The 20,341-nt window shown below is 41.5% G+C and overlaps 1 protein-coding gene across 1 annotated transcript in view; it reads right to left on the minus strand.

Annotated features, from left to right (window-relative positions):
- Nucleotides 1–20,341, minus strand: part of MGST2 (microsomal glutathione S-transferase 2) — a 38,840-nt gene that overhangs the window by 6,350 nt on the left and 12,149 nt on the right. The window contains exons 3-5 of the mRNA XM_060299745.1: nucleotides 4,670–4,740; nucleotides 2,567–2,646; nucleotides 1,944–2,065 (exon numbers count right to left, since the gene is read on the minus strand). Coding sequence (XP_060155728.1) covers nucleotides 1,944–2,065; nucleotides 2,567–2,646; nucleotides 4,670–4,740 — 273 coding nt within the window. The remainder of the gene's footprint in view (nucleotides 1–1,943; nucleotides 2,066–2,566; nucleotides 2,647–4,669; nucleotides 4,741–20,341) is intronic.

Raw genomic sequence — 20,341 nt, forward strand, 5'->3', positions numbered from 1 at the left:
ACATTGACTTTTTGAGGCAAGGAATCTGATTTCTAAAAATAAAATCAGTCAATTTACTAATATGTAAAAGATATGTATGTCAGATCAGAAACCCACATCTCCCTAGCCAACACGTTTGCTCCCTGTAACCAAATTATAGGAATTAAAATCGTCAAGAGGTTGCCTTGGTGACAACAGAATTGGAACAAAGGAAATAAATTCTATAGTTCAGATATTTTTAAAGATAAAAAGCTTTGATATGCGGGTGGGACCATCATTTTTTTTCCACATGTTGTTTAACCAAACTCTGTGTGTGTGTGTGTGTGTATGTGTTTATAGTTTACATCTTTAAATAGTTCCAATTTAAATGCAAGATAGAAATTGTTTAAAAATTCTCAAGTGTAAGATTTGGAAGGTTGTGGGGTTTTTCCCACTTCCAAAGGATAATGAGTTTGCAGTAATTATGCTTTATGGTCAAAAATTTGCACTTTACCCCCGGCGGGACACATTAAATTTAAGTTCTCCATGAAAATTAAAAAAAAAAAAAATTGCACTTTCTCTTCCTTTATTGTCTTCAATGTGTAAAACAACTAAAATGTCACAATACGAGTCACTATAACTGACTGAAATACTAAAAAGTAAAAAGACCACAGAATCATAGCATTTTAAAATATTAGCCCCATTTTACCTGAGAAGAAAACTGAGGCAGAGAGCTACACGGCTGTGGTAGCATAGCCAGCGAGTGGTAGAACAGCATTCATGTTGAGTGGCCCTGGAGTCTACACTTCTTTTGCTGCACAACCTCTATGGTGAGCTGCCTTATCCAGAGTCAAAGAGCCAGTTAGTGGGGAACTGGGCTGATATCCGGATACCCCATTCCCAGACTGGTCGTTCTCAGTGTACTCCAGGGTATTTAGCCCAGCTATTTGGGATGCAAGAGGCTGTCGTGTCTTCTCCCCTACTATTTTGGAAACGCTAGTGTTTTAATGCCTTTATTTTTCTCTATTATTCATAGCCTCTGTAACTGCCTTTGTACCGACACACCAAAAAAGGCCCAATAAAAAGTTTCTTGGAGATGCCTACACCAGATTCAAGGCTGTCACACTTTCTTTAGAAAAATTACAGAGAGCGCTTTTCCTGATGCTAAAAAGTTATATATGCTCATAATTCCATTCTGCTAAGGTCCCTGAAGACTCATTCCCATTTTACAGATGAAGAAAGTGAAGAAGGGTCATTTGCCTTGTGCCAGACAGTGACTGCACATCAGGGTCCAACAGCAGCAGGCCCCCAGCCCCGCGTGGCACGGGAAGTGCAGTGGAACCCAGCCTAGGCTCTCCAGCCATGACCATGACCCTCCTTCCCCTGCCCAGGGGCAAGATATTCCCCGACCACACTTCTCTGGATGGTTTCTTAAAAATGACAGACCCTTTCTTTCCTTTTTCCTTTGTTCGTTACAAAGTCCATTTTCACAGCCAGATGTGTTTTGTGCTGTTAGTTGATGACTCTCTTCTCTGGCTACTTGATGTGTTTGCCTGACTTCCCTCACCAACTGTTGCATTCCTGCAACTAATGAAGTGGGCTCAGCTGCCTTATCGGCATCTATCTGGAACTTCCCATCAAGAGAGAAGCAGTCTTAGAGGTGAGTGATAGCAGTGGTCCACGGAAAGCCCTAGACACAGACAGGTCAGGCTGCTTTCTCCCTACACCGGCAGTCATGACTTTGGCATGTGCTCCTAAAACCAGGGCTCAACACACTTCCACTGATGCTACGGATCCTCCCCCCTCAGAGCAAACTTCAGTCGTTAAACTAACAGGAAAATCTAAAGGCGATGTTTCTACAAAGCCATTTCAAAAAGAAAGGAGACTTACTTCTTTTAATTGAACAAGTGGCACCATCTAACCTTCAGAGTGGAAACATCTTCTGCAAGCGTTTGAGCAAAGGGAGGGGGGAACGTTAGAAGTACCTCAGTTTCTCGGCAACACTGAAGTCCAGGTATTCATCCAGAAAGCTGTTTGCAATCCCCACGGTGCTTAGGACAGTCAACAAGGCCAAAACCCCCAGACTCAACCGGAAGCCAGTGATCCTGCAGGCGGTTGTGAGAGAGAGAGAGGTGATAAATAAACTGGGCTACAGGGATGAAGCTGGGGAGCCTGGGGCAGAACTCTCATTGTGGACACTGCCCAGAACTTCCATGTTTTTGCCAGTTGAAAATTTTGATTCATCAGATAAATTAAAGAGGATGCCTAGCCACAGAGGTCAAGTGGCTCCTTCTGAACACTCAAAGGATTATCAAGGCTGGGAGGGATTATTTCCTTGGTAAATTTGGGATATAGTGCAAAATGTCTGCAAGGATTTAAAGTGTGGTGGTCAAAAGAGTGCACACTTAGTGTACAGTTTTATCCTTGCAATTTCCTGTCTCACACCTAGTTGTGGAGGACCTGATGAGACTTGGCCTCAGGCAACGTAGATCACTTCTGCCGTCATAGCCATCAGTGCTGTATTACTCTCAGGAACAGGAAGCTAATATATAGACTCCATCCTGCTACTTTTTGTCTAAACACACAATTCTTGGGTGTTCCCTACCTTTTTTTTAGCAGCTTCTGAGTATCCGCAGAAATACTGGTGATGGACATATATGTACACCAGACTTAGACAAGTATCAAAAAACTATAGAGAAAAAAAAAAAGACACAGAACATGATGGCAGCCTCTCAAAACGCGGTGTGAAAATTGACAACAGTCACAGAACGTGTATCTGACAAAAGACTTGTGTGCAGAGCTCTGGCAATTCAATAAGGAAAGAAAAACAACTTAATGTTTTTTTTTTGTTTTTTGTTTTGTTTTGTTTTGTTTTGCGGTACGCGGGCCCCTCACTGCTGTGGCCTCCCCCGTTGCGGAGCACAGGCTCCGGATGTTCAGGCTCAGCGGCCATGGCTCACAGGCCCAGCCACTCCGCGGCACGTGGGATCCTCCCAGACTGGGGCACGAACCCGCGTCCCCTGCATCGGCAGGCGGACTCTCAACCACTGCGCCACCAGGGAAGCCCAACTTAATGTTTTTAATAGGCAAAATATTTGAATAGAAAATTCACATAGCAAGATAAACAAATGTACCAATACGCACATGAAAATTTTTTCAACATTATTCAACATCATTCAATATCAGCAAAACTGCAATTTAAAACCACAACAAGGTGACACCACTTGCACACCCACCAGAAGGGCGAAATTTTAAATAGACTGAAGCATAAGATATTGGGGGTGTTGGAATCTCATACATTATTGGTGGGAATGCAAAATGATACAGCCACTTTGGGAAAAGTTCTGGTAGTGTCTTATAAAACTAAACATTACTTTCTGACCCAGCAATTCCTTCCTTTCCTGTGTATTTACCCAAGAGAAATGAAAGCACATGTCCATAAAAAGACTTGTACACAATGGTCATTGCAGCTTTATTCATAATAGCCAAACACTGAGAACAGCCTGGAAATCTATCCACAGGAGAATGGATAACCAAACTGTGATAACTATACAACAGAGGCCCACTGGCGAGGAAAAGAAACAGACAACGTGGTGAAACAAACAGCATGGTGAATCTCAAAAATATTTTGCTGAGTGAATGAAGCATTATACAAGAGTACATACTATGATTCCAATTATAGAAAGTTCTAGAATGGACAAAACTAAACTGTGATTTTAAAAATTCAGAGCATTGTCTGCCTCTGAAAGGGACTGGGAAGGACCTGAGGAAACTTTCTGAGTGGTTGTCACGTTCCATATCTTGATAGGGATTTGAGTGACACAGGTGTATACACTTGTCAAAACTCATCATGGTACACTTAAGATCTGTACATTTCACTAAATACAAATTTTACCTAAAAGAAAGGTAAAATGTGGGGTTGTATTCTGCCATCCAATCCAATGAAAACTCTCAATATCTTCCCTACACTAGGAACCCTCTGTCTTCCTCAGCACTTCACGGATGTAAATTACCAGAGCCCTCTTAGAAACACTAGAAGTCTGTCTGTGGGACTCCGATATGCTGGATAAAATGAAATTCTTTATTTTATTAGGTCATAAACATTTTTTTTGGCTTCTACTATACACCAGGTATTATTCTAAGGATTGGAGTTAGCTGTGAAAAAGATACAAGCTCCCTGCCCTTATGGAGTTTATCATCAAAGACAGACAACAAAGGGGAAAACAAGAAAAATAGACTTGAACGTGCTGTGAAGGAAATGAAGGAGGATGGGCCACCAAGAACTGGAGGAGGCCGCCTTTAGGAAGGGTCAGGGAAGGCCCCTCTGAGGGGGTGACGCTTGTGCTGGGCCCCGAAGGATGAGAACAGGAGGAGAAAGGGTGGAAGGGCCGCCTGGCCTCTGAGGAAGGGGAGAGGTTCTGAGCACGCTGTGGTTTAGAAACTCCCTATCTAATCCATTACTCCCAGAAATCCAATGAGAACTGTTCAAGGCAGTTAATAGGCAACCTACTCTGGATAAGAAAGAGTGCAAATCACAACAAGATACCCAAGATATCCTTTGACGCCAGAGTTAGCCTATCTGCAGCACAGTGTCCTTTGATGCAAACAGACAGTGCTTATTTTGTATAAAACAACTTCCAGGGTCAGTAGATGTCTGGTTGCGTATCTGCTGTTTAACAGTTGTAAGGACCATAGTCGTCATTAAACTTACCTTGGTTGAAATACCATCCAGCCATCCACAATGTAATCATAAATATTGGGTAAAACTCCACACAGTTTTGTCTGCAGGAAGAAAATAGGCGGTCAGCCTCATTCAGCCCATCACAGTGAAATCCAAAGGTTCAAATGGCAGAGGCCAAGCCCCATTATCAAAGGGCACTTTTGTTATTAGTTGTGAATGTGGTCTCACCTGACAAGGGCCTGCCGCCTTCATTCTTGCCCGTAAGGGATAAAAATGTAAGTTAGAAAAAAGTTAAGTCATTCTCTAGAGGACATTTTAGCTGAAATTTCTCAGTTGACAGTAAAAATTACAGGAGGGGAGGTGATAGGGTTGCCTTTAAAAACCAGCTAGATTGGGGGTTATTTAAATCGTAGCAATCAAGTGTCAAACCCAAATGAGGCCACGAGAGTTATCAGAAAGAAAAAGGGATTGAATTTCTCCAAATAAGGTAGCTGATGCTAGTCTGAGCTCCCGTGAAAGGGGCGGGCAGAGTTTGGGTAAAGCCCTCAGCTCACCAAGGATACCCCATTCAAATGGAAAGCAGATGTTTATAGAGTTTCTACATACAGTAGTAGCAGCACTACATCCTTGGAAACTTTTAACAAAAAGTACATGGGTTGTTGGGTCAAATACATATAAACCCTGCTCTGTACTCGAAAGCTACTTTTCTCCTACATTGGGGAATGTTAAGTTGGACAAACGACTTAACCTCTCTGTACTTCAGTTTCCTCACCTGTAAAGCAGGAATGAATTACAGACACTGCCACAGAGGAAGGTAAATCCTACATATGAGATAATACATGCATGACACTTAAAAACTGTACCTGGGGCTTCCCTGGTGGCGCAGTGGTTGAGAGTCCGCCTGCCGATGCAGGGGACACGGGTTCGTGCCCCAGTCTGGGAGGATGCCATATGCCACGGGGCGGTTGGGCCCGTGACTCGTGGCCACTGAGCCTGCGCGTCCGGAGCCTGTGCTCTGCAACGGGAGAGGCCACAGCAGTGAGAGGCCCGCGTACCGCAAGAAAAAAAAAAAAAAACTGTACCTGGCACAAAGTAAGTATTCAATAAATATTAGCTATAATTATTAGGGTGAACTGTTAATTCTGTGTTCTGTTCCTGCAAATAAATTAGAATTTAGCATATTAGATTTGAAGACAAAATCGCATGTCATATTCATTCTGGATTCCCCCACGTACAGTTTGTTCCAAGTTTTTAAAAAATCACTGAATTAAATTGCAATGACGCCAAAGTTAGCCTATCTGCAGCACAGTGTCCTTGGATGCAAACAGACAGTGCTTATTTTGTTTAGAACAACTTCCAGGGTCAGTAGATGTCTGGTTGCGTATCTGCTGTTTAATAGTTGTAAGGACCGTAGTCGTCATTAAACTTACCTTAGTTGAAATACCATCCAGCCATCCACAATGTAATCATAAATATTGGGTAAAACTCCACACAGTTTTGTCTGCAGGAAGAAAATAAAGACGTGGGTTATTTTATGAAAAAAACTATAAACCAAAGCAGTGAGTTTTCATCTACAGGTACATGTGCACCCTCTTCTTACAAAAATAATTATAAGAATTAACCTAAAGAGCATAAATGTCCTTACAGGTAAAATTAGCCTTTCAAGGTGGGACTCAAACATTTTTTAAACCTCAGAGCAGGGCTAAGAATCACTCTCCTACATGTAAGTTGCCAGCAATAGAAATGAAGTGTAGCTCTTTTCCAAAAGACAGGCCTGGAGATGGTCCTGATTCCGAGCCTAGAGATCATTCTGTATCTTATCCAAATAACCCAGAAAATAACTCAATTCATATTAAATGGATTTCTTCCCCAGAATTCCCTTGCATCTACTGCCTTCCATTTGAGTTACTCAGCACATTAAAAATGGTTTTTAAATAATTCCCCTAAAGCCTCCTGAAATAAATGAATGAGTGTATTTCATTCCCATTTTATGGAGGAAAAAAAACCTAAAGACTGAGAACCCAAGCTAATGGATGCCTTGCAGAGAAACAGAGGTAGTCTGTGTCATCTCCAGATTCCAAAGCTCTGTCCTAATGTCAAGTCAAATAGCTTCTATTCATAGAAGACTTGGATGGAAAATTTGACACTATTTTAAGCGAAAGGGAATGCTTCTCTGGGAACTATAATTAATTCATCTGCACCTAGCAAAAGGAAAAAAGATGAACTATATTCATCTTCCTTCCTGTGCTACACCCCCAAGTGATCTTGGTTAGGTTGGCTGAGCTCTTTCCTGACAATATCACAACCAGAAAAAAAAACTTTAATGTAATTCATAATGAGGTTTTGAGTTGATCCTGGTGGAAGAGTCATAGTCTACAGGATTAGAAATGATCCTACATGCTTCCTTAAGCCGTACAGCTTAAGTATGTAAGGTTATGAGGCAATTGACCCAGAAACAGTTGATTCTGGTTCTTGAAGGCTGAGTCTTCTAACCCAGGTCACCATGAATGATTCTTCCTTCTTTTCTTCCCTTTTTTTTTTTCTCTTTTCTTTCTTAATGAAAAAAAAAAAGGTGTTTTGTTTTCTTTTCTTTTGTGACCAAGATGGTGACATGAAAGCTCTTAAACTTCCCTCCTCCCACAGATGCACTGAATGTACGGATACACACAGAGCAATTCCCTCGGAAAGAAATCCAGAAGTCAGCTGAATGACTCCTACACATCAGGCGAATAAGAAAATAGCCACACTGGCAGTTCCCTGGTGGCCTAGTGGTTAGGATTCCAGACTTTCACTGTTGTGGCCCAGGTTCAATCTCTGATCAGGGAACTGAGATCCTGCAAGCCGTGTGGCATGGCCAAAAAATAAATAAATAAATAGTAGCCACACTGAAATAAGCAGGAGAAGCTGAGACACACTCTCATCATAAACACCACCCCTGGCACAGCACAATACATTCAGGAGAAAATCCTCAACCCCCAGCTTCTCCCTGGGGGAGAAGCAAAGGGCTTAGATTGCATATCTAGCACTCCAACTTTTAAGACTTCCACCTGAGAGCTGGGTCCCCAAAACACCTAGTTCTGCAAGCCAGTGGGGCTTGCATCCATGAGACCCACAGGACTACAGCAAACAAAGAAGCAATTCTTACCAGAGCACATGAATACTCAGTACAGCTAAGCCTCCAGGGCTCAGTGCAAAGGGAGCAGGCAAAAACCCCTGTCTCCAGTCTTTCTCTAGAAAGGGTTTGACTGCATACTTTACAAGCTGATGCCTGGAGACCCAGCTTCTAGTTTAGCACATATCCAAGGGCTAGCTGAGATCCTCTCTGGAGCCCAGGGGAGATCATGGGCACTTCTCTTGCCTTCAGTTTGCTCCACTGATAAAACCAGATTGCCAGCATCTGTCTGGAAGGAGTCTGTACACACATCTGGCACCCCAGCTTTTGCAGCTTCTCTCTGAGGGACTGGCCTCCAAATCACCCAGCTCTGAGAGCCAATGAGGCTTGCACTCACAAGTCACAGGACCACAGCAAACAAAGAAGCAATTTTAAACTTTGCAAGCCAGAAGGGAGTGGGAAGATATACTCAAAGCGCTGAAAGAAAAAACTGCCAACGAAGAATACTCTACCCTGCAAAGTTGTCCTTCAAAACTGAAGAGATGAAGAATTTTAGAAACAAAATCTGAAGGAGTTCATCACCACTAGACTTGATATAAGAAATGTTAAAGCGAGGTCTTCAGAGAAAAACAAATACTGTATGATATCACTTACATGTGGAATCTAAAAATTTACAACAAACTAGTGAATATAACAAAAAAAGAAGCAGTCTCAGAGATAGAACAAACTAGTGATTACCAGTGTGGGAGGGGGCAACAGAGGAGTCGGGGAGTGGGAAGTACAAACTACTGGGTGTAAGATAGGCTCAAGGATGTATTGTACAACATGGGGCATATAGCCAATATTCTGTAACAACTGTAAATGGAAAGTAACCTTTGAAATTTTTATTTAAAAATTAATAAAAATACTGACATATGTAAAAAATATAGGTCCTCAAGTTGAAATTAAAGAATGCTAATTACTAATATGAAAATATATGAAAGTATAAAACTCACCAGTAAAGGTAAATATATAATTTAATTCAGAATTCTCTCATATTGCAGTGATGGTGGGTAAGTCACTTACAACTCTAGGATAAAGGTTAAAAAACAAGAGTATTAAAAACAAAACAATAATAATTTATTAATAGCTATACAATATTGAAAAATATCAATTTGTGACATCAAAAACATAAAATGGGGAAGGACTGTAAAAATATAGAGCTTTTGAATGCATTCAAAGTTAAGTTGCTATCTGCTTAAGATGGACTGTATAAATATAAGATGTTTTATGTAAGCTTCTTGGTAACCACAAAGCAAAAGTTTATAGTAAAAAAAAAAAAAGTCTATAGTAGATATACAAAAGATAATGAAAAAGGAATCAAAGCATAGCACTATAGAAAATCATCATATCACAAAGGAAGAGAGCAAGAAAGGAACAAAGGGATTACAAAACAGCCAGAAAACAATTAACAAGATGTCAATAGTAAGTTCACACCTATCAATAATGACTTTAAATGTAAATGAACTAAAGTCTCCAATCAAAAAAACACACAGTGGCTAAATGGATAAAACAATATAAGACCCAACTATATGCTGCCTAAAAGAGATTCAGATAAAATAGACTTTAAGTCAAATACTTTAACAAGATATAGAGATGGTCATTACATAATGACAAAGGGATCAATTCATCAAGAAGATATGACAAGTGTAAATATTTATGCACCCAACATTAGGGCACCTAAATATATAAAGCAAATATTAACAGATCTGAAGGGAGAAACAGACAGCAATACAATAAGAGTAGAAGACTTCAATACCCCACTTTCAACAATGAATAGACCATCCAGATGGAAAATCAATAAGGAAACATTGGGCTTAAACTACACATTAGACCAGTAGACCTAACAGACATATTCAGAACATTCCAGTTAACAACAGCAAAACAGACATTTCTTCTCAAGTGCATATGGAATAGGATAGATCAAAAAATAAATAAACTCAAGAATATTGAAATCATATCAAGCATCTTCTCTGACCACAATTGTATGAAACAAGAAATTAATTACAAGAAGAAAACTGGAAAATTCATATATATGTGGAGATTTAAAAACATGCTCTTGAACACGAGTCAAAGAAAAACATCAAAAGGGAAATCAAAAAATATCTTGAGACAAATGAAAATGGGGACACAATATACAAAACTTATGGAGTACAGCAAAAGCAGTTCTAGAGGGAAGTTTACAGTGACAAATACCTACATTAAGAAAAAAAGAAAGATCTCAAATAAACAATCTAAATTTACATTTCAAGGAACTAGAAAAAGAAGAACAAACTGAGCCCAAACTTAGTAGAAGAAAGGAAAAAGCAAAGGTTAGAGAAAAAATATGAAATAGAGACTAAAAAGACAAAAATCAATGAAACTAAAAACTGATATTTTGAAAAGGGAAGCAAAATTTACAAAACTTTAGCTAGACCAAGAAGAAAAAAAAGAAGACTCAAATAAATAAAATCAGAAATGAAAGAGGAGACATTGCAATTGATCACACAGAAATACTAAGGATCATAAGAAACTATCATGACCAATTATATACCAACAAAGTAGACAACCTAAAAGAAATTGATAAATTCCTAGAAATATACAACCTACAAAGTCTGAAACATCAAGAAATAGAAAATCTGAATTGACCAATTACTAGTAAGGAGATTGAATCAGTAATCAAAAACATCCTGACAAAGAAAAGACCAGGACCACAACTGGTGAGTTCTACCAAATACTGAAACAACAGTTAATACCATTCCTTCTCAAATCCTTCCAAAAAATACAAGAGGAAAGAACACTTTCAAATTCATTTTGTGAGGCCAGCATTACTGTGATACCAAAGCCAGACAAGGACATTACAAGAAAAGAAAATTATAGGTCAATATCCCTGATGAACATAGATGCAAAAATTCTCAACAAAATTTTAGCAAACTGAATTCAACAATATATTAAAAGGATCATACACCACGACTGAGTAGAATTCATCCCAGGGATGCGAGGATGATTCAACATACACAAATCAATCAATGTGATACACCACATTGACAAAATGAAGGATAAAAATCACATGACCATCTCAATAGATGCAGAGAATGCATTTGACAAAATTCAACATCCTTGGGCTTCCCTGGTGGCGCAGTGGTTAAGAGTCCGCCTGCCGATGCAGGGGACACGGGTTCGTGCCCCGGTCTGGGAAGATCCCACATGCTGCGGAGCAGCTGGGACCGTGCGCCATGGCCGCTGAGCCTGTGTGTCCGGAGCCTGTGCTCCGCAACGGGAGAGGCCACAACAGTGAGAGGTCTGCGTACCGCAAAAAACAAACAAAAAAACAAAACAAAACAAAAATTCAACATCCTTTATGATAAAAACTCTCAATAAACTGCGTATAAAAGGAACACACTTCAACATAATAAAGGCCATGTATGATAAGCCCACAGCTAACATCATAGTCAACAATAAAAAGCTGAAAACTTTTCCTCTAAACTCAGGAACAAGACAAGGGTGCCTACTCTCATCACTCCTATTCAACATAGTACTGGAAATCTTAGCAATTAAGCAAGAAAAAGAAATAAAAGGCAACCAAATCAGAAAGGAAAAAGTAAAACTGTCTCTGCAGATGACATTATATATAAAAACCCCTAAAGACTCCACCAAAAAACTATTAGAACTAATAAGTTCAGTAAAGTTGCAGGATACAAAATCAACACACAGAACTTCCCTGGTGGAGCAGTGGTTAAGAATCCACCTGCCAATGCAGGGAACATGGGTTCAAGCCCTGGTCCAGGAAGATCCCACATGCCACGAAGCAACTAAGCCCGTGTGCCACACTACTGAACCTGTGCTCTAGAACCCATGAGCCACAACTACTGAGCCCATGTGCCGCAACTACTGAAGCCTGTGTGCCTAGAGCCCAAGCTCCGAAACAAGAGATGCCACCACAATGAGAAGCCTGCGTACCACAACGAAGAGAAGCCCCCGCTCACCACAACTAGCGAAAGCCTGCACGCAGCAATGAAGACCCAACAACAAAGACCCAATGCAGCCAAAAATAAATAAATAAATAATTTTTTTAAAAAGCAACATACAAAATCATTTGTGTATGTATACACGAACAACGAACTATCAGAAAGATAAATTAAGAAAACAATCCCATTTACAATTGCATCAAAATGAATAAAATATTTGGGAATAAATTTAATCAGGGAGGTAAAGACCTGTAAACTGAAAACTACAAAACATTGATGAAAGAAATTGAAGAAGACACAAATAAATGAAAAGGTATTCCATGGTCATAAGTTGGAAGCATTAAGATTGTTAAAATGTCCATAATACTCAGAGCAATCTACAGATTCAATGCAATTCCTATCAAAATTCCAGTGGCATTTTTCACAGAAATAGAAAAAACTCCTGAATTTCATATGGAACCCAAAAAAGAACATGAATAGCTAAAGGAATCTTGAGACAGAAGAACAAAGCTGGAGGCATTGCACTTCCTGATTTCAAATTATATTACAAAGCTGTAGTAATTGAAACAGTATAGTACTGGCATAAAAACAGACACATAGATTAATGGAACAGAATAGAGAGCCAGAAATAAACCCATGCATATGTGGTCAATTAGTTTTTACAAAGGAGCCAAGAATATACAATGGGGAAAGGACAGTCTCTTCAGTAAATGGTGTTGAGAACACCAGACAGCCAAATGCAAAAGAATGAAACTGTACCCCTGTCTTACACCATACACAAAAATCAACTCTAAATGGATTAAAGACTTGAACATAAGACCTGAAACCATAAAACTCATAAAAGAAGACATAGGGGAAAATATTCTTGACATTGGCCTTGGCAATGATTTTTTGGATTTGGCACTAAAAGCAAAGGCAACAAAAACAAAAATAGGGCTTCCCTGGTGGCTCAGTGGTTGAGTCCGCCTGCCAATGCAGGGGACACGGGTTCGTGCCCCAGTCCGGGAAGATCCCACATGCCGCGGAGCGGCTGGGTCCGTGAGCCATGGCCGCTGAGCCTGCGCATCCGGAGCCTGTGCTCCGCAACGGGAGAGGCCGCAACAGTGAAAGGCCCGCGTACCGCAAAAAAAAAAAAAAAAAAAAAACAAGTGGGACTACATCAAACTAAAGAGCTTCTTCACAGCAAAGGAAACTGCCAACAAAATGAAAAGGCAATCTATGGAATGGGAAAAAATATTTGCAAACCACACATTTGATAGGGGGTTACTACCCAAAATACACAAAGAACACATACAACTCAACAGCAGAGAAAACCAAATAACCCAATTAAAAAACAGGCAGAGAACCTGAAAAGACATTTTTCCAAAGACATAAATGATCAACAGGTACCTGAAAAGGTGCTCAACATCTCTAATCATCAGCGGAATGCAAATCAAAACCACAGTGAGCTATCACCTCACACTTGTTAAAATGGCTATTATCAAAAAGACAAGGAACAAGTGCTGGCAATAACTTGGAGAAAAGGGAACTTTATACACCACTGATGGGAGTGTAAACTGATGCGACCACTATGGAAAACAGTATGGAGGGTCCTCAAAAAATTAAAACTAGAACTACCATATGATCCAGCAATCCCACTCCTGTGTATATATCCAACGGAAATGAAATCACCATCTTGAAGAGATATCTGTACTCTCATCTTGATTACAGTGTTATTCACAGTAGCCAAGATATGGAAACCACCTAAGTATCCAACTGTGGATGAATGGATAAAGAAAATGTGATATACCTATATGTAATGAAATATTATTCAACATTTAAAAAGAAGGAAATCCTGCCATTTGCGACAAACTGGATGAACCAGCAGGGCCTTATGCTAAGTGAAATAAGCCAGATAAAGAAAGACAAATAGTGCATGGTATCACTTACATGTAGAATCTTTAAAAAAAAAAAAAAAAAAAAGGTGAACTCACAGAAACAGAGAGTAGAATGGTAGGTGTCATGGCCTGAGGGTGAGCAAAATAGGGAGAGCCTAGTAAAAGGGTACAAACTTTCAGTTATTAAAGGAACGAGGTCTGAGGATCTAATATATAACATGGTGACTATAGTTCATAACACTTTATTGTATAATTAAAATATGCTAAGAGAGTAGAACTTAAGTGCCCTCACCAAAAAAAAGAAAAAAAAAAAGACTAAACATGTAAAGGGTAAATATGTAAGGTAAGGGATGTATTAATTAACTCAGTGGGGGAAATCCTTTCACAAATTATACGTTTATCAAATCATCATGTTGTACACTTTAAATATCTTACAATTTTATTTGTCAATTATACCTCAATAAATCTGAAAAAAAATCTCTAACTCAAAAAAAGGAGAAGAAAGCCTAATTACAAAGCATAATTCTTTCCTCATTCTCCATAAATCTACAGGAAATTGTGGATGGGTTAACTCAACCTTATTAGTTTCTGACTCAACTACATTAGAAAAAACTCTCTGCTAATCATTCAGCCATCTCTTAAAGCTGGGTAAGGAAGCTTCATAACTAACTGCATAACTCAGCGCTCATATATAGACCACAGTTGGTGCAGAGTCAGAAGCACGAGTGGACCTTTCTAACCCTGAGCCGGCAATGACAACGGTAATGTCACCCACTCAGCTCTCTAAGAGCCAGCAGAGCGACCATCAGACCCCCTGGCACACCAGAAATGCAGAATACGAATGCCAAATGCTTTCCTCTTCATTTTTTTTTTACTGTTGCCTTTAAGGCCTGAAAGGCCACTGGAATGACCTAAGGAATATCTTGTCCAGGGCCTGACACTGATACCTCACAAACCATAGCCACAACTTTCTCATTCTTAGGGAAATAACTGAGCGTCGTCTTTCTGCCATTTCCTATCCTTGGCATTATTTTGCTTCTGATGGTTGCATTCTTACCAACGTCTTTTAAAGCCTGTGAGTTCCTATGGTAGCTTACGTGGAAAGATACTTTACAAATGCGAAGTCAGAATAATTACAGCTATGTTAAAAAACATTTCCTTTTCCTCAGCTAAATCCATGGGTCTGTTTTCCATGAAGTAAAAGAGAACAGGAGCAGAAGGTTGCTCTATTTTCCACACCCAATGTCAAGGATATTATCCCCTTTGTCTTCTTCTATGAGTTTTATCCTTTTTGGAAACAAAACACAATTGTCCCATCTTCTATCTAGTCTTGTAAAACACCTTAAATTATCCCAAAATTTAAGGGGTAAGTTCTTTCACAGCATGACACAAAATTATCCATGATGAGATTTTTTTAAAAAATAAAAAATCACCCTCGGACTTCCCTGGTGGCGCAGTGGTTGGGAATCCGCCTGCCAATGCAGGGGACACGGTCCCTGGTCCAGGAGGATCCCACATGCCAGAGAGCAACTAAGCCCATACGCCACAACTATACTGAGCCTGCGCTCCACAGCCCGCGAGCCACAACTATTGAGCCCGCGTGCCAAAACTACCAAAGCCTGCGTGCCCTAGAGCCCATGCCGCAACAACTGAGCCCACATGCTGCAACAACTGAGCCCACATGCTGCAACTACTGAAGCCCACGTGCCTAGAGCCTGTGCTCCACAACAAGAGAAGCCACCGCACCTCAACGAAGAGCAGCCCCCTCCCGCTGTAACTAGAGAAAGCCCACACGCAGCAACAAAGACCCAACGCAGCCAAAAGAAATAAATAAAAAAATTTTTAAAAATCACCCTCAAAACCAGTCCATGTTATTCTTCATAAAGACTATTTAGAAGGTTTTTTCTCCCCACTGTACTAGCAGCCTTGGCTAGGCATGTGGGGCAGATGATATTATATAAAAGCATCCCAGCCAAGCCCAAACTGAGCTGCAGAGGCAGAACCTTGGGTCTGTGGCCCCTGTGGGCATCCGTCCACACACACTGAGATGCAGGTGCGCTTTTGTGTCTCTTATTTGCAAGAGGAAGCTCTCTGGGCAAGCAAGAGTGAGGAAAGAGGAAATGAGGAAAACGGAGGGATGTTCTGGGGTCTTTCCCACCCCTGCCCAAGCCAGGGTACGGGTTTCACACCTGAGTGGAGACCAGGCTGAAAGCTGAAGGACGGTCTTCATGAAAGGACTGGTGAAACTCCAGATGCCTGCAGTGCTATGCCTCAGACAGAAGTGCCAAACAGCTGCAGAGAGCCACAGCCCTCACCTCCCTCTGCCACAGACCAAAGAGCAGCCGGAGAGCAGTCACGGAAGACTCCAGGGCCTGGGGAGGGATCCCGAACTCACAGGACCGGAGGACTGGAGCACGGCAGTGGCATGGCCCCCCACTTCAATTGCTAGGCAGCAGAGCTGTCCCTGCCCACGTGCCCGGGGGCTCCAGGAAGTAACTGAGAAGATGGAGGAAAGGGGTGCCGAGGTCCCGGGGGAGCGGTTAGAAGTCACGGAGACTCAGGCAGGGATGTGAGTGTAACTGCATTTGTGCTCCCAGAGGGCACAGCCTGGTGGATGTGGGCAGTTCAGTACCATATCTCTGCACCCTCCTCTCCTAAGAAATGAGACTCTTTGTCCCCTATAAGCCGTTAGTCACTGTTGGTCTCACCCTGACCTCCTGTCCCAGCTGCGCTCGTTGTACTTTTCTCCTAGTCCCTTGTTTACCGACCCGCCTTAAGCCCTGAAGATGTGTCCCACTATCACCTTTCAGAGATTGAAAATAATTCTCTGACAGCCAACCTGGGGCCCTGCTATTGCTAACGGTCTTCCCTGCTGCTGCCTGCTGAATCCTATCAGTGACTAATTACAGTCACTTTGCCAGGAAAACCAAAGTGAAAATAATTGATGATCTCTTTTTGGACATGAAGGCAGATTATATTATAGGAGATCCTCAGGAGAAATCTAGGGGACAGAAATGGGACAGAAATCAGCTGGCAGCAGCTGTGTCAGTTTCCCTTTGCGTGGGAACAGAGGGTAATGTTGGTTCTAACCATCGCTGGACCGCCCCATTTCCTGCGTGTCCACGCTGAGGGAAAATGAGTCTGTCTACTCATTCCCTTGTGAGAGCCCTCTTTGCACTATAATCCTGTGCTCTTTGATATTTAAGCTTCCCATAAAAAGATAAGGGAGAAGCTTCTCTTTTGTTATAGGCAGATGTCACCATGGGCCTCAAGTTCCACCCAGGGGTAATAACAGAAAGAGTCTTTACTGGAAGAACAGTGGGGCGACCAGCCATCCTGGTTTGCCCTGGACTGAACAGGTTTTCAGAACGGGGGACTTTGATTTTTTAAACCAGGACAATCCGGGCTTTGCCTGGAACAGAGGGATTTCCTGGGACACAGAAATCGGAGTGCTAAAACTGGGAAAGTTCCAGGCAAACTGGCAAGAGTTGGTCACCCTAGAAGATGGGCCAGTGGAGCCAATGGAGATTGTATATTTAAAGCCACTGAAAGCCCCCATCGTCCGTCCCCAACTCCAAGGGAGCCTGGGCCTGGGGGCTCAGGACATGTGACCACTGCAGATCCCTGTCTGGACCCGAAGGCTGGGAGCAGTGAAGGAAGTCCTAAACTAAGGACTGCTTGGGCCCTATCTCCGTCATTAAGTGTATGTACTATAAAGCTCACCCCATACTGGAAAAGAAAGAATCATATTGTGTTCTGGCAGTGCCTAAAACCCTAGTCTCTGACTTTTTTTAATTGCACAACCCCAATAAAAAATATCTGCACGTCCTACTATAGCAGAGGCGGCTGGCTGACAACAGGGATGGTGTGAAGTTGGTGCTGTGCAGTAGCTGCCCAGTCAGGGATACACTTCCCCGCCTCCTGGGATCTTAGTGGGGCTACTTCTTGCCAATGGAAAGTAAGTGAAATGAAATACGTCACTTCTGAGCCAGATGGCTAAGCAGCTGGTGTGCCAAGCTCCCTTCACCCCACGCACTGGTTGCGTGGAGAGAATGCTGAGGACCCGGATGGGGACAAAACCCTTAGATGGAAGAAGCCTTGGTCCCTAAATGACCATGTGAAAGGCCACCTAACCAGGAACACCCATGCAGGACTTGACGTGAGCAAGAAAAACGGTAAACTTCCGTTACATTAAACCACTGGGAATATGGGATTGATCCATCAGCACAGTTAATACATTCGACTGGAAAAGAGTATCATGTACATTATAAAACAAACACAAACTAGAAATTAAAAGATGATATTTTAACAGTAAATATAAATAGGAGCTCCAATGTTTTCCTCACTCCCACAGCAGAGTCCTTAGTGTGCCCCTCAATGTGTACACATCACTTGGGAAATCTTTGGCCTTAAAACACTTCTGAATATTTCTGCTATTTGATAGATTTCTCGTAAGCACTCAACATGCGACTTTGCTTATGACAATCACGTTCATAGAAAATCTGAACCATTTCCCATAGAGGAAAACCTGGACAGCCGGAGGACACCTCTAATGCCATGCTTAGAGTATGACAACTTTTAAAAATAAAACGCAGACAAGGCAACTTAAAGGAGGTTTCCCTCGTTCAAGATTTTCGCTGCTCCTTTTTCTTCTTTTGTTTTGGTGACTTGTTCTGAAACACCACCAGTAGGTTGCACACCTCCATGAGCTACTTGCACTATTAACAGAGACCCAGAATTGGTCTGCTGGCTTTTGACCCTAAGAAGTGTTTCGGATTATTACACTGGCTGGAGGGTCAGAGCAACAGGTTAATATGCTCAGAAAAGGCTTGGGGATGAGAGGTTGCTGGAGCTAATCCTTTTATATAGACCTGTAACTATCTAAATTGTCCCTTGTCAAGTAACCCTCTGGGACACGGGAGGGAGGCTGCTGCTAATGGCAGGAGGGCATGAAATCTAACTAGCACTTCAGTGGTACTGCTGATAAGGAACAGGATGGGGAGATGAGGGAGTGAGGCTGGCAGCTCATCCAAATTCTAGCTGCCTCTCGTCCCCTGACTACCTGAGAATCACCCAGCTTGTGTGACAGAAGCTGTTTGGTGGTGGTGTGGACTAAATGTTTGTCTCTCCAAAACTTACATGCTGAAGCCCTAACCCCTCAGTGAGGCTGTATTTGGAGTAAGGAAGTAATTAAGGTTACATGAGATCAGAAGTGTGGAGCCCTGATCCAATAGGATTGGTGCCCTTATAAGAAGAAACACCAGAGAGCTCTCTGACACCTGCCAGACTGACTGACTCTGACTCTCTCTCTCTCCCTCCCTCTCTCTCTCTCTCCCTCTCTCCCTCTCCCACCCCTCCACCAAGGAAAGGCCATGTGAGGACACATTAAGGCAAGAGAAGAAAGCTCTCACCAGAAATAGAATCAGCCAGAACCTTGATCTTAGACTTGCAGCCTCCAAAACTGTGAAAAATAAATATCTGTCATGGAAGCCACCCAGTCTATGGCATTTTGTTTCAGTGGCCCCAGCTGACTCATACAAGGTGGGTTTTAGAGGAGGGTGGAGTGTGAAGACTCATCGTTTAGTCACTCTCTCATCTTGGAGAACCCAAGCCCTTTATAACTCAGTGAAAAAGTACATCTTGGGATTTCAGCTAATGTCTAAGATCGGTACACTTGTAATAAGAATGGAGATGTGTTTATTGTCCCTCTATTATTTATCATTTTTGTACTTACTACAAAAGTAGGTGACTCACATTACTATAATCCTGGTGCTGCAGAATATTTGAAAAATTACTCTATTGTGAATTTTCCTTTTCTCCATAGGTTTTAGGCATGTATTATTGTCAACAGTTTTAATTTCAGGATTCAAAGTGACTATAAGGAGTTAGTAAATGGCAAAAAAAAAAAAAAAAAAAGGAAGAAGAAAAAGAAGAACTCTAGTAGAGTAAGAAAAGGCTAACATTTCTAAAGAGTTCTCAGGTTCATGATGATTGGGTTTACTTGTGCCTTGTGGCAGGTTAATTCTGGAACAGGAACTTAATAATTCAGCATTAAGCAAATAGAGTACATACAAGAAAGAAGTAAGAGGCAATTCTTCTACCTCACCCAGAACTGATGGAACCATTGTTGGGATACTAGGTACATTTCTAGGCTCCAGGTTTAGAAATAATACGAAAAATTTTAGTCTAAAGAGAACAACCAAATTTTTTAATGATTGAAAAAAGAAGCTGAATTTCTGCTACCTAGCCTCAAAATACAGCAGATGAAAGACATTTAATAATGGTCCTCAAGTGTATGAAAAAGAGTGAGGTCATCAGCAGCTATTCTTCTCTTCCGGTGAGGACAGAATCAGAGGAAATATATTTAAATTACAACAAGATCAATTTATTACTTGGATCTACTTTTTAAATTTATAAAAGCCTTTAATCTAAAGGGATCAAGGTGCTCAAATTAGACTAGATAGAATTTTCTAACCTTAGCAATACCATGAAGAAATGGCCCTCCATGAAATTATAGCTGCTATTTTCATAATTTCAAAGAGTGTATTCTGGCAAAAAACTGCAAAACTCTAGAAAGAGTCACCCCTAATGCCCTCCCTGGAGGAAGGGAAGAGGAAGTGAATGGGGCCTCTAGAGAAGGGGCCCTGGCTCCATAATGATCCTCGCTGCTTGACAGGTAAGTATCCAACTTGAGGCGACCCTCGGACAGGAAACAGGGACTTCAGGG

Source organism: Globicephala melas, chromosome 5, assembly GCF_963455315.2.
Source record: "Globicephala melas chromosome 5, mGloMel1.2, whole genome shotgun sequence".
NCBI classification, from domain to species: domain Eukaryota; kingdom Metazoa; phylum Chordata; class Mammalia; order Artiodactyla; family Delphinidae; genus Globicephala; species Globicephala melas.